Raw genomic sequence first — 13,862 nt, 5'->3', positions numbered from 1 at the left:
TCTTAGGTAGTTTGTTTCTCTTACTTTTCACTAATTTTATATTATATTATATTATATTATTTTGTTATTATTGTTTAATTCAGAATATTGGGATGTGTTTTTTTTTTAGAATTCGATTCCATAGTTTTTTATTTATTTTATTCTAACTTGATATGTTTTGATTTATTTTTATTATCTGATTAGGAAATTTGTCATATTAAGCCATAATAATAAAAATATTGAACCGCGAGACAGCGGGTTAGATTTTTTATTATTTCAACTTTTTATGACAAATTTATGGTTTGCTTTGCATTATTGACTTGCGTTAAAATATATGTCATTGATATACATTGATGGATTATATTTTGGTGCGTTATCATTATTTGCTCCTCACATATTATGCATATCTAGAATTTAAGTACTTAGGTCAATATGCATTTCATATTTAAAGCTTTGCATTTTTAAGATTCATATAGAATTAGAATGATTTTCCTTTAATAAAACCAAAAATAAAATAAAAAGAGAATAAAAAATGTTATTTAGGTCATATAAATCACACCACATGTAGCACTCTAGTTAGTGGGTCATAGATTAATGTTTTAATATTCCATCATGTGGTTTTTTTTTAATAAAAAAAAAAAGCCAAAGATTAGTATTCCATCATTATGTTATTTTTTAAATAAGAATTATTAAGTCATATTTAAAAATAAATAAATAAAAAGAGAAGAAAACACAAAAGTCATTTATTTGGTTAGTTAATAGGTTAGTTCATAATCAATCACATTTCATGTCATCATTGTTAGTGTAGGTTGCATATGTGTAATAAAAAAAATCATTAAAAAAATCATAAAAAGAACATGCATATAGAATTACCACGTCATGAAACACATGCATATTTAGGATTATGTAAATAATATTGCATACATATAGTGATAATTCTAGTTATACAATATGAATCGCATTTCACATATCATTAAAGTAAAATCCATGCATATTAAATTTAGATTAAGATTGCATATAATTAACATTTTTTTAAAAAGAAAAAGAAATATTAGGTGTCCTGTCATTTAGAAATCATGTTTAGGGCATGCATTTTTATTAGCATTTTTCATTGAATGTTATTTTATTGATTGTGCACCCGCATGATCACCATTTGCATGTTAGTAGCTTTGGTTAAAATTAATCAACATTGCTTGCAAAATATTTCTGAAATTAAAATAAAAGGTACCGATGTGACATCCCGATTTTTCCGATTCTATTTTCAATAAATTGGGACGGGCATTTCGTTGGCACGCATATAGTTCTTTTCCTTGAGCCGGCCACTCATGTGAAAACTAGTCTATCGGGTGAAACCGTTAAGAATTTCTAATGCATCGACTCGAGAATTTGACCAGAAGCGACCTTTGATCGAGCTAGTCGCAAGGGTCATTACGGCACAATTAAAATCGATTAAAGATCGGAGATAGGTCGACTCGACAGAGGCATGTGATCGGAGTGTGGGTGATTCCACCAGATCGCACAATTCATGTCGATCGGCACTGGACCGACTTTTCTATCGATTGGGTACCCTGTGTTCGTATTTGAAACCTTGAGATTACCCCGACAACCGAAAGTCGCCAATGTTTCAAAGATGTACATTGTGGCTTGAGATGATCAACCACAGGTCAAATGCATGAAAGTTTCTAAAGGCTACTCGGTAGGTTGGGCCGCGCTAGTATCGTGCCAAAGTGAAATTAACCGTGAAATTGAGATCGAATTCAGAAATTGGAAGTCTGGGTGTGTCACAAATCATTTCAAGATCATTGAATCATCTTTGGAAGATTTTTCATGCAAGCCGAGTGTTTTGGCAAATTAATCGGGGAATGACCAATTTGGCTCGAGAAATTAGTGGGCCCGTCTTTGGTCACGCTTTTGGGACTTAAGTTGGTTCTATAGACAAGTGAAGATGTGGATTAAAGTGTGGTGACATTGGATTAATTTTATGGACTTCAATTGGACTCAATTGGAAGAGAATTGAATGGAATTGGAGAAGTTAGTGTACAAGAATTGGACCTCGGCGGAAAAGGGAATTGCAACCATTGGAAAAGTTTGTGAGAGGTTTGGGGATAGTGGGGTATGACATCACTTGATGATGTCATGGTGGGCCATTGTGTGGGATTAAAGAAAGAGGAAAAGAAAATAAAAAGGGCCCCCCTCCTTCTCTCTCCTCCCTCTTGTCTCCTTCTCCCTTCCGTTGGTTTCTCCTCCATCTTCTTTGTGCGAAAGACCAGAAAATTGCAGAGGAAGAAGCCGAAGCAGCCCCTCGCCGTCCGCCTCCTTCGCCGCTCGTCGCTCACCGCCGGTGCGTCGTTGTCGCCGCGCGCCGCGCGCACCCGTGCGTCCGCTCACCGTCGAAGCCTTCTCTCCATCTTCGTTTGCCGCTCGAGATCCTGATCTAGGATGGACGCCGGCAAAGACCGTCGGAGCAGCCGCACGCCTCCGCCGCCGCCGCTCACCGTCTCGCGCTCCGCCGTTGCCCGCGCTCGCTGCGCTTGGCCGACGCCCAGCTGCGTCTCGTCTCGGTTCGTGGGTTCCGGGAGCTGCCGGAGCTCGTCCCCGCCGCCGTGAGCCGCCGTGCGCCCCGCCTCGCCCGCCGGAAGTCCCTCGGCCCATCTCGGCCCTTGTGCGCCTCAATCGGCGCCGGATCCGCCTCCTCCAGCCCCAAATCAGCAGCTGCGAAAATGGGTATGACAGCACCTTCGTGGGCCGTTTTGGCCGCCTTCCCGAGCCCGGATGCTCGGCCCGCTTTGAGGAAAGTCGATCCCCGCGTCGTCCCCGTCGTTTTGGTTCGCTCGGCTCGCTAATCCGGTGAGTTTAGCTCACTAAACCTCGCTTAGAGGGTTAATTATGCTTAGGGAGGTTTAGTTTATGTTAAGCATTATTAGGTTGTTAGTTTAAGTTAATTAAGAGTAGACTTGATTAAGGTTGTGGTTTAATTTAAAGTGTGCTTAATTAAGGGTAAGTAGGTTTATTTAAAATAAGCCTTGATTTGACATAAATGAATTTACTTTTGATTTATTTAAATGTCTCGAAATTATTATATAATTTAATAATATATTTTATTCGAAATTAATAAAATATTATTATTTAATTATTTTCGGAATAAATTAAATTATTTATTAAATTCCGAAAATTTTGTCGAGACCTTAAATTCTCAGAATTTCGTCTTGGGTCGTTGCTGTGTAGTCGGATTTTGAAATTGATGATTGGATATTATAAATTGAGTGTGGATTTCGAAAACTATGGATAATATTATTTAATTATTTTCGGAATAAATTTAATTATTTATTAAATTCCGAAAATTTTCATTGGGACCTTATTTGCTCAGAATTTCGTGCCGATCGTTGCTGTGCATTTACAATTTGAAATTGATGATTGGTTGTGATGAATTGAGTGTGATTGTGATTTATAGGGATTCTTTATGAAATCCTAAGTGTAGAAATTGATGGGAGATTCGTGAAATACCACCTATTAGAGGTCGTGCCCCAGAGAGGCCGTGATAAACCACCTTGGAAAGGTCGTGCCCGATGAGGCCGTGAAAACCACCTACAAGAGGTCGTGCCCGATGAGGCCGTGAAATACCACCTATTAGAGGTCGTGCCTGCAGAGAGGCCGTGATAAACCACCGTGAAAGGTCGTGCCCTGAGAGGCCGTGATAAACCACCGTGAAAGGTCGTGCCTGAGAGGCCGTGATAAACCACCTCTGAGAGGTCGTGCCTAGAGAGGCCGTGATAAACCACCTTGGAAAGGTCGTGCCCGATGAGGCCGTGAAAAACCACCTACAAGAGGTCGTGCCCAGTGGGGCCGTGAATTGCCACCTGTTTAAGGTCGCGCCGAGTGGGGCCGTGATGCCACTGATTTAAATTTGCCGAGTAGGGCCGTAGTTGAGAGCAATGATGGATTTGCTAGAATGACATGTAATCGGCCGAGTCGATTGATCGCTGAGACGATCCAAGTGGTTGAATGGTTTGATAATGTGATTGTGTCATGGTTGTTTGGTTATCATAATTGTACGTGATTGGATTATATAAATTGTGCTAACCTGCAGATGAAGGCTGAGGCGAGGTAAGTCTTCTGTGTGATGTGGCTAGGCCACCCGGGGCGTATTTTCTTTCTAATAGGGGTTTAGGGGGTTGAACTTGCTGAGACATCGTCTCATCCCGGTTGTGGGATTAAAATTTCAGGTCCCTGGTGGACGGAGCGGCCGGATAGCTTTGATTGGCCTTGAGGAGTTGCAAGAGGTGAAGTCATAAGGGTTGGAGAGCGTGTCCTGCTAGTTGGTTGTAGGATAGTCCCCTTTTGTTGAGCTGGTCTATTTTGTAGAAAGTCCAAAGTGTTGTATTTAAACCCTTTGTGTTTGTAAATGAGTGTTTGGTATTGTGATTGATTGCCTGCTTTTCTATCCCAAGTTAAATGTTGTCGGGGATTTGTTTCGCTTCCGCATGCGTAAATAAAGAAAATGGGTCGGCGACATATCCTGGGATGTCGCATTTTTGATCGACCGTAGTGGGATGTGCGCGCGCTCAGGGTTCGGGGCGTGACAACCGAAAGGGCGTTAGACTAATTTAGCGTAACCATGTCCCTGGACTTGTTGAATCTCTGGTTTGCGAAAATAAAGTATTCTCCCATACTTTATTTGGGTTTCTAATTAACTCTAATTGATTAGTGGCGGCTCCAAATTGAGTATAATTGCATGTTTAAATAGATTAATTCAAGTCGCGATTGGTAGGACTTGGGAGGGTCCGCGCCAAGTCTTTGGACTTAGTAATCCATTACCCTTCTTTAAGTAATTCACCATCGGGAAGGTCGCGACAATGGTAGACAGCGATTGGTGCTCAACGCTCACGAGGGAGGTAGATGGGTGAGCGGCTAGTTGTCCGGATGAGTTGAAAAGTAAAAACTTTTTACTTTTCAATTTTTGGAATAGATCGATTTTTGGACTATTTTTTTCTATAAATAGAATAATGACATTGCATTATCAAATATATTTATGTTCCAAACCTGTTCCCTATAACAAAAAAAATAAATCTAACTAGAAATAGAATGATTGCCATGCGCACCCCAAATATCGAAATTATATCTTGAGTTTAAGCCATGAACAGAAATTCGACTTGCAATAAATTGTTATTTTTGAATGCCCATATATATGTCATGGAAATCCAAACTTCTTTTCGGTGTCATGGTCCGAATTTGGTGAATGTCGTGGGAAAGTTTCAATTGTGCTTCTTATTTGGTGGGAGTGATCAATTCCTGCGCAGACCAATTCTCACCCACTGGACCGGAGGAGCCTAGAACCGAATAGAATCCAAGTTCCCATCCAGTTCCCACCCATTGCACTGAAGGAACCTAGAACCGAATAGGATCGGATCGATCGGTCCATTTCTGTTCCCAGGTAATTCGGTTCAAAGGAACCGATCGAAGACAGATGTTCGCACGGGCCAAAAAATCAGACAACTTCAGCGTTTGTGTGAACATCAACCACACTTTACAAGTAGCACACTTGACCTTAGCTAAAAGGCAAAAGAAAGCATGATTAATGGAGTTGCCTGGCTTGGCTTTTGTTCACAATCTCTCTTGCGCTCTTTGTGTGCTTGTTTGATATGGGACTTTTGGAGTGGCTTGTCTCTATTAGGTTTTATTCACTATCATCATTTTCCAGCGGGGCATATATAGTAATTTGCCTTGGATCTGCAAGAGGAAAAGAGAGAGGGGGGGGCGAACTAAGTGTGTGACAGCCATAGAGAGCTCAGTCCCACATCGGCTGGTAAGAGAGGTTAACAGGCAGGTTGCCTGTCTAACTTTAAGTAGCGAGGGACGAGACAAAGCGTTGTTGCTCTCTTGGCTATATCAAGGGTGATGTTGGTAGCACAACAGCACTAAGAAAGGCATTGAATTGAGGCACTTTCATTCCATGAATATTTAAGTTTAAATGATTTCTTAAAAGATCTTTAGAAATAAAATTAAAATTTGAAAATATAAATAATTGGTGCGGTTCAGGTGGTTGGTAATATTTTGGGAATTGCATCAACATGTCCAGTTCTTTCTACACTATTTGGAGGTTTCCCATTTCGAACTCAAAATTTGAGAGAACCTGTTGGAGACCCAACGAGATGTTGTTTATTATACACAATTAAGCTACCACGACATCATCAACATAGTCCAAACTTGACGTCGTCAATGCCATTCCTCTAAGAAAAAGGAATCCTATGTTTGGACATTTTAGTCCACCATCTCGAACACATGGTCTACCGTCGTATTTTCTTCGATTGAAGGCCATTTCTCCTTCAATCGATCAGTCTTCCATTTCTCCTTCAATTGATCAGCCCGTAGATAATAAATACAAATACTGCTCACGTATATATCTTATGAAGCATGTTCACAGGCCACGTCCATGTCTATAATGCGCCAATGGAGTGGGAACGTTATTCTTATAGAGTGAGCGAAGTGATTGTTATGGGGAAAAGTACCAAAAAAGTTCTAAATTTATTGCATTGTAACTAATTCAGTCCTAAACTTTTCAATTGGACCAATTCAGTCCTAAACATTTTAATATTGGTACTAATTCAGTCCATCCGACCAATTTTAGCTGGCCGGTGCGACGTGGCAATTTTTATGATTTTTTTATGATTTTTTTGAATTTTTAGTTAATTTTTTTTATTTATTTTTCTTTTCTTTTCTGCTTTCTTCTTGGCGGAGGCTAGAGAGCCTCCGGTGAGGCTCGCCGACCACTAGGCAAGGGCCGCGAAGCCCTCACCTGCTGTCGGCAAGGGTCGCGGCCCTTGCCCAACCTCTCCCAAGGCCGCCGGCAAGGCGGCTTCGCCCGGATCTAGGTGAAGCCAGTCTCGCCCATGGCTGGTGAGGCCATGGTAGCCATTGCCAGGGTCGAAGCGAGGGCCGCGAAGCCCTTGCTAGCCACCAGCGAGGGTTGCGACCCTCGCTCGACCTCGCCCTAGCCTTGCCGTTGGGTCCCCGGCACCTCCTCCGCTATCGACCCCGGAGCTTCTTGACCTCATCACCACCGCCCTCACCTCCACGAAATCCCAATTCAAGGCCCTGGTCCCCCACCTCCCGTGCCTCATGCCACCCTCACCTCTGCCCGATCTTCGCCTCCGAAACCCTAGCCCGCCGCCCCAACACCCTCCTCTCCTTCTTATGATGGTGCCAGTCCCACAACTCATCCCTCGCCCGCTCCCCATCCCTCCTCCTCTCCCTCCTCTCGTGGCAAGGCCAGGGCAAGGCCGAGCGAGGGTTGCAACCCTCGTCGGCGGCCCTCTCCTCCACCCTAGCGATGGCTGCCATGGCCTCACCCAGATCCGGGTGAAGCCACCTCGCCGGCGGCCTTGGGAGAGGCTGGGCGAGGGCCGCGACCTCGCCGGCGGTAGGCGAGGGCTTCGCGGCCCTCGCCTAGTGGCCGGTGAGCCTCACCGGAAGCTCGCCGGCCACTGCCAAGAAGAAAGCATAAAAGAACAGAATAAAGAAAAAAATAAAATAAAATAAAATAATAGTTAAAAATAATTAAAAATTGAAAAAAAAAAAATCATAAAAATTGCCACGTTAGCGTTCGGGCCACCGGCCGACGTCCACATTAGCGCCGGTTAGCCAAAATTGGCTGGATAGACTAAATTGGTACCAATATTAAAAGGTTTAGGACTGAATTGGTCTAATTGAAAAGTTTAGAACTGAATCGGTACCAATGCAATAGGTTTATGACTTTTTTGATACTTTTCCCGAATGTTATGTCCCGCTAAGAACTGCTGTGTAGATATCCATTCTCACGACACGTGTGGTTATGGTAATGGCCAAAGCAGCCATGTTGGAGCTATTACAGCTATAATGGAAAGCGGCAATGGCTATGTTGTTTTGGTAATTCCAGGAACTTGGTAGGAACTTTCCTTGCGATCTCTGTGAAAAGGAGAATACTCTATTATTTTGTTGAAAGAGACAGAGCCATCTATGTGGCCCACGCATATTTACTTGAAAAGTGGATGACTCGTTCATCCGGTTTCAAGGTAAAAGCTTTGAATTGCGTATGCACTAGTGATCCATCACAAAAAAAGATGTTGAGCAATTTCGGTAATTCCTGAGTATTTCTTTAAATACAAACTCGACTTATAATAATTTCTATTCCATCCACGGATATCTTCAGCATTAATAAATTCTTTTTTGGCGTGAACACACCCACAGTGCCCACCCCCAGTGCCAAAAAAAAAAAAAAAAAAAAAAACACACTATAATGAGCAGAATTAAATTTTCTTAATTTCTTAATTAATAAGGTAAATACTTTTAAATTTTTAGCATTATGAATCATTTATATCTATTTTACTTCAATGACACATGTCACCCGTAAAGTTCACCAATGATGTTATCTATTCTAAAAAGGAGACCCACAAAAATTACTTTTTACTCGAAGAGCTGATTAATCCAATTATTGTCTTTAGCATATGATAAATTTGTTCCACTACTAAGAGTATGTTTGATTCAACTTTGCAAATGGGCTTTGACTGTAATGCAAATGCTGAAAGCCAAAGCCCTTTGAGGTAATGCAAATTATGTTTGGTAAAAACTCTTTGCAAATGGACTTTGAATTCAATGAATGTTTGGCAAAAAAACCTTTTACAATGAGCTTTAGCTATAGCTTTTATATTTTTTTATTAAAATAAATAAATAAATAAACACTTCGCCGAAGCCAGCGAAGGGCAATGGTTGCCAGCAAGCTAGATTTGGCACCAACGGCCATTGACTAAGGTCACGTGACCTTAAGCAGCCCTCGCATGAGTTGCACAACCTCAAGCGATGTTGTCGAAGGTTGTAAGACTCAAGCCATGCGACCTCTGGTGGAGGTCGCCTAGGTCAAACAACCTTCGCTGGCCCCTTGCTAGCTAGATCTAGTTTCGTTGGCCACCGTCGCACAAAGAAGATGAACAATTATACAAGGGGCAAAATCAGAGAACTAACAAATTGATGAGGATTGTTTTGGAAAAAAAAATCTAATTTTAACATTTGGCCAAATGCTAAAAGTCTAACGCTAATTTTTAGTTTCCCCAAAGTCAGTATTTGGCCGGAAGTCTTTTGGGAAAACTAAACCAAATGCATCAAAATATCCCAATGAATAAACAACGAAATTATAAGTCAACTATTATAGGAGAAAAAATCTATCTCAACGAATTTAAACTCTTCTAGTCATTCGTTTTCGATAATCGAGAATTGCTCTGAAGGTATTTTTGGCAACATATACTAATATTTGACAGGTTGTGTCTTGGTCTTATGTTCCGGTTGCCAATTAGCTAAGATTGAGAATCTGCGATCATAAAGTCACCGTCATTTAGAGGGCCTAATAGTGACGTCATGCAATTGAGTTTAAGACTGAGAATTCCAACGTCACCTTTTGTAGTTGCAAAGTTATTGAAGATTTAGCGTTGTGTATTGACAAGTCCGGTATGTTTAAAGTGTGTCTTAAAATTTGAAGATGTAGGGGTTCGTGAAATAGAGAGGACAAGGAAGGAGGAGTAGGCGACTATTACGAACTAGAATGCCTCGTGGCATATGGCACGTTTTAGGCTGGATGAAGTCGAAGGATGAACCATTGATGTAGGTATTATCCAAGCTACCAGAGCTCTCGATGGCAATATCCATCCTCCAAAAAGTCCTCGAATGAAGGACGAAATAAGAAAAAGGCCCAACTTGATTCGAGTTAGTTAGAAATATGACCAAAGAGGGAATTGTTCCTTGCCTTGACATAGTCGATCTACGTGATTCGTACCGATTGAGCCCTCTTGTGCTGCACATTTTTCTCATGATTTTGTTCTTCACATTCTTGGATGTAATAAGGTCACGCGTCTCCTGGAATTCGTCCTTATTCTTCCTCTTATCAGAAGTTGCATGCTTACCCCGGACAGTGATGGGGCTAAAGATTGTACAAGCCGAAGGTACTCCACGATAAGGTTCGTTCACAAAAAGAAAGGAGGGAAGAAATTGAGAGAATGCTCCTATTTATAATATAATGGATATACAACTAAGGAAGAAACTGAGAGAATGCTCCTATTTATAATACAATGGATAGACAACCAATGAAAGAATAAAGACTGATACAAATCGATCCTCGCATATCTCCAATACAAACAAAAAAATCTCGCTGCATCAATAATGGATTCGAGTTAAACTCAGTGTTGCTATTGTTCTCTGTGCCCAATTTTCCTCACGAGCTTCTTGCTTTTCAATCCCAAGTAGCTGAAGATTGGTGTATCAGGGACAGGGATGCACTTGACGACCCAACCAATAGGCCAAGACGCGGCCGCAATCCAGACACATGCGCCCCATTGTCCCCAGCTCAACCGCTCCGTGTCGGCGAACCGCTTTAGGAACTCGACCATCACCACCTGGAGGACCACCGTCACGAAAATGATCCCAAGGAACAGCTTGTTCTTGTGTATGCCCTCGAACACGTTCCTCTTCTCAAGCTTCCTCGCGTTGAACTCGTTGAAGACCTGGCACAGGACAAACGCGTTGAATATGAGAGTCCGCTTCACCGCCTCATCCACGCCAAAGATTGATTCGCCCTTGAACTGTAGAGTGAGGAGGACGGCCATTTGGTACGTTGCCTGGGCAACAATGTTCCTCCACATGACATTGGTTATGAGCGGCTTAGTCCGTCCTACAGGGGGCTTCTCCATGAGCTCCCTAGTGGGCCGCTCCGTGGCCAGGGCGAGGGCGCCGAGTGTATCCATGATCAGGTTCACCCACAAGAGCTGGACAGCCGTCAGGGGGACATCGCCAGAAGAGACGGCAGCCACAAAGTTGATCACGAGAGCAGCGACGTTCACCGTGAGCTGGAATTGGATGAACTTCTGGATGTTATTGTAGACGCATCGACCCCACTGCAGCACCGTTGCCACGGAGGCGAAGTTGTCATCGAGGATTACAATGTCCGAGCTCTCCTTGGCGACCTCAGTGCCTTGGATGCCCATCGAAAGCCCTATGTCTGCTTCCTTGAGGGCTGGTGCATCGTTCGTACCATCCCCTGTGACAGCAACCACGTGGCCTCTCTGCTTCAGGCATTGAACCATCAGGAGCTTATCAAAAGGCGAGGATCTCGCCATGACCCGGATTTTCTCAACTCTCTGAAGCCTCTCCTCAGGCGTGTAATTGTGAAAATCAGCTCCTTCCACAACGGCTTCGTTGGAGGCATCGTCCCCGGGCCTGAGAATCCCGCACTCTGTGGCGATGGCCTTAGCGGTGAAGATGTTGTCTCCCGTTATCATCTTGATGTTCACTCCCGCGTCCTGACAAGCTTGGACAGCTTTCTTCACGCCTGGACGGCACGGGTCCTTAATACCGACAAGTCCAAGTAATGTCAGGCCATCCTCTTGGATCTTCTTCCCATCTTCTCTTTCTTTGATCGCTTCCTCGGACACTTGTTTTTTAGCGAAAGCGATGCACCTGAGGCTGCTCGCTGCCATCCCCTGAATAATTTGCTCGAATCTCGCCCTTTCATCTTCATCCAAATCTTTCACTATGCCCGACCCCTCGTAGAAGCTCGAGCACTTTGCCAAGACCATCTCTGCCGCTCCTTTCCAGTGCACATGGAATGTGTTGTCCATGCTCTTCCTTATTAGGACACCGCTTCTCTTCTTCTGCGAGTTGAAGGCTTCAACTCGGATGACTTCACAGCTCTTCTTTGTCTCCTCCATGTCCATGCTCAATTGCGAAACCGCCCAGGAAAGAATCGCTTTCTCAGTGGGACTACCTGAGAACTCGTACTCCGATCCCAAAGATGGCCTGTGGACACTGCCCGTGGTGTTCAAAGCAACCCCATCCTTAATCAAATCCAGGATGAACTTGGAAACAGAGGAGTAGGTGTTTTCCACCACAGAGTCTTGGCCGACCCAGAATTTCGTCACCTTCATCTGGTTCATAGTGAGAGTGCCGGTCTTGTCGGTGCAAATAGTGGTGGCAGACCCCATCGTTTCACAGGCCGAAAGCTTCCTCACCATTGCCTGATCCGCCATCATCCTCTTCATCGAATAAGCGAGAGTGAGGGTTACTGCAAGCGGCAAGCCTTCGGGAATCGCGACCACCACGATGGTCACTGCAGCTGCGATGATGCTCACCACAGAATTTATGATATCGTTACCTGTGGTTTGGCCTGCAATGAATTCCCGGTTACCGTTCTCGTCCTGTGTGTTTCCTGTGAAATAGCGAATCAGCAGAACCACGAGAACCAGGAAAGCGACCGCCAAGCCTACTTTGCCAATCGACGAGGTGAGTTTGTTGAGCCGAGCCTGTAAAGGGGTCTGCTCTCTGTTGTCGCGGCTGATTGAGCTCATCATCTCGCCCCACGTCGTGCTCATGCCGACCGATGTAACCAGCATTTGAGCATACCCATCAGCAACCTTTGTTCCCGAGAATAGGAACGGATTCTCCTTGCGGTTGACTTCTACGTGATCACTCTCCCCGGTCATGCTCGATTCATCAACCTAAATTGACAACACAAATGTCGCACATGGTTTAGGGACGCTAGGATGACACAATACGAAGCGTTCTGATCTTCACTTGAAGCAAAGAAAATGAAACGTGAACAAATATGAAACAAGAACAAATGGATTACGTTTTAACAGTAGATTTTTTTAAGAGTTTTTCTACAATAGCTAGAATTACGAATAAAAACCATTACTTATCCTATTTGTCATAGAATCAAGATTTTGAAAATAACAGACTGCCCAGTCAAGCAGAGAATGATACACTTCTGCAATTTTTTGGAATAATTACTCATGCTCGAAAATGGTAATAATAATACTACGTATGTTTCTGAACATGAGTTAATATGCAAATCTAATGCGTCAAACCAGTACAAATTGTCAGCCATACCTGCAAGGAATGCCCGTCCAGGAACAGTCCATCTGCTGGAACTTGATCACCGATCTTCAGATGAACAACGTCTCCAACGACGATATCAAATATGGATACCTGCTGCCGCCGACCCTTCCTTATCACATCAATGAGAATATTATCGCTCACCTGAGACAATTTTTCAAACTGCCGGTTTTGGCGGTAATTGCTCCCAGCAGACACGGCGATCACCAGGAACACCGCAACGAATATGCTGCCACCATCATACCAACCTTCCTCGACCCCATTCTCCTTGATCCCGAACCCCAGCGAAAGCCCGGCGCAAACAAGAAGAATCATGATTGTGAGGTCCTTGAAAGCCTCGACCACGAAGTGGAAGAAGCCCTTGGCAGGCGGCTTCTTGTATGAGTTGATGCCAAATGCATTTTGCCGGCGAGAGATGTCATCTGGGTCGCCGCTTATTCCGGCCGAGACATCAGTTTCAAGTGCTGAGGTGACTTTCTGGACCCCGCCGAATTCCTGGAGGTGGGAGAGGTCCTTGTCCTTGACCAGCCTGGCGAGCTGTGACTGATAAATGTTGAAGGAGCTGGTATGAACAGAGCCAGCGCTCTGAGCCAGCTCGTGGATCAGAATTGAAGTGTGGGAAGGAGATTTTCGTGGGGACAACTTCTTGGTTTTCTTTGCGAAAGTAGTGAAGGCTCGGGAGCAATATATGGTCACGAAGGCTAGATGCCATGGCTTGGCAAACTTGGGCATAGCGTCAGACAAGTCGAGAGAGACCTCGTAGCGGACATAGTCGCCACGGAGAATGCTGGCCATTGGTGGGAAGAGACACGCTGGCTTTAGTGATCCTTTAATGAGGTGCGGTCGCACAATGCAAATGACAAGAGAAGAGGAAATGCTCTGTTGCTGTTGGTGGTCGGTTTAGTCGCTGAAAAAAAGCAATTCTCGAATTTGCGGGAGAAGTGATGTTGGGAGACAACCTTATATGAACATTT

The 13,862-nt window shown here is 43.7% G+C and overlaps 1 protein-coding gene across 1 annotated transcript; it reads right to left on the bottom strand.

The window, feature by feature from the left end:
* Nucleotides 1–10,183: 10,183 nt before the first annotated feature.
* On the bottom strand, nt 10,184–13,683 carry LOC104416212 (putative calcium-transporting ATPase 13, plasma membrane-type). The gene is made up of 2 exons (XM_039299556.1): nt 12,883–13,683; nt 10,184–12,491 (listed from the first exon to the last, which is right to left on the bottom strand). Exons 1-2 carry the CDS (start codon nt 13,681–13,683, stop codon nt 10,188–10,190), a joined length of 3,105 nt encoding a protein of 1,034 aa, XP_039155490.1. The 3' UTR covers nt 10,184–10,187.
* Between the last annotated feature and the right edge of the window lie 179 nt (nt 13,684–13,862).

Source organism: Eucalyptus grandis, chromosome 8 (genome assembly GCF_016545825.1).
Source record: "Eucalyptus grandis isolate ANBG69807.140 chromosome 8, ASM1654582v1, whole genome shotgun sequence".
Lineage (NCBI taxonomy): Eukaryota > Viridiplantae > Streptophyta > Magnoliopsida > Myrtales > Myrtaceae > Eucalyptus > Eucalyptus grandis.
Note: the sequence above shows the minus strand (reverse complement) of the source record. Positions and strands in the feature narration are given on the sequence as shown.

Coding starts and splice junctions, on each gene's coding strand:
- LOC104416212 (XM_039299556.1), bottom strand. CDS start 13,683: ATGGCCAGCATTCTCCGTGGCGACTATGTCCGCTACGAGGTCTCTCTC. Junction 12,492..12,882: donor TGGACGGGCATTCCTTGCAG/GTATGGCTGACA, acceptor TTGTCAATTTAG/GTTGATGAATCGAGCATGAC.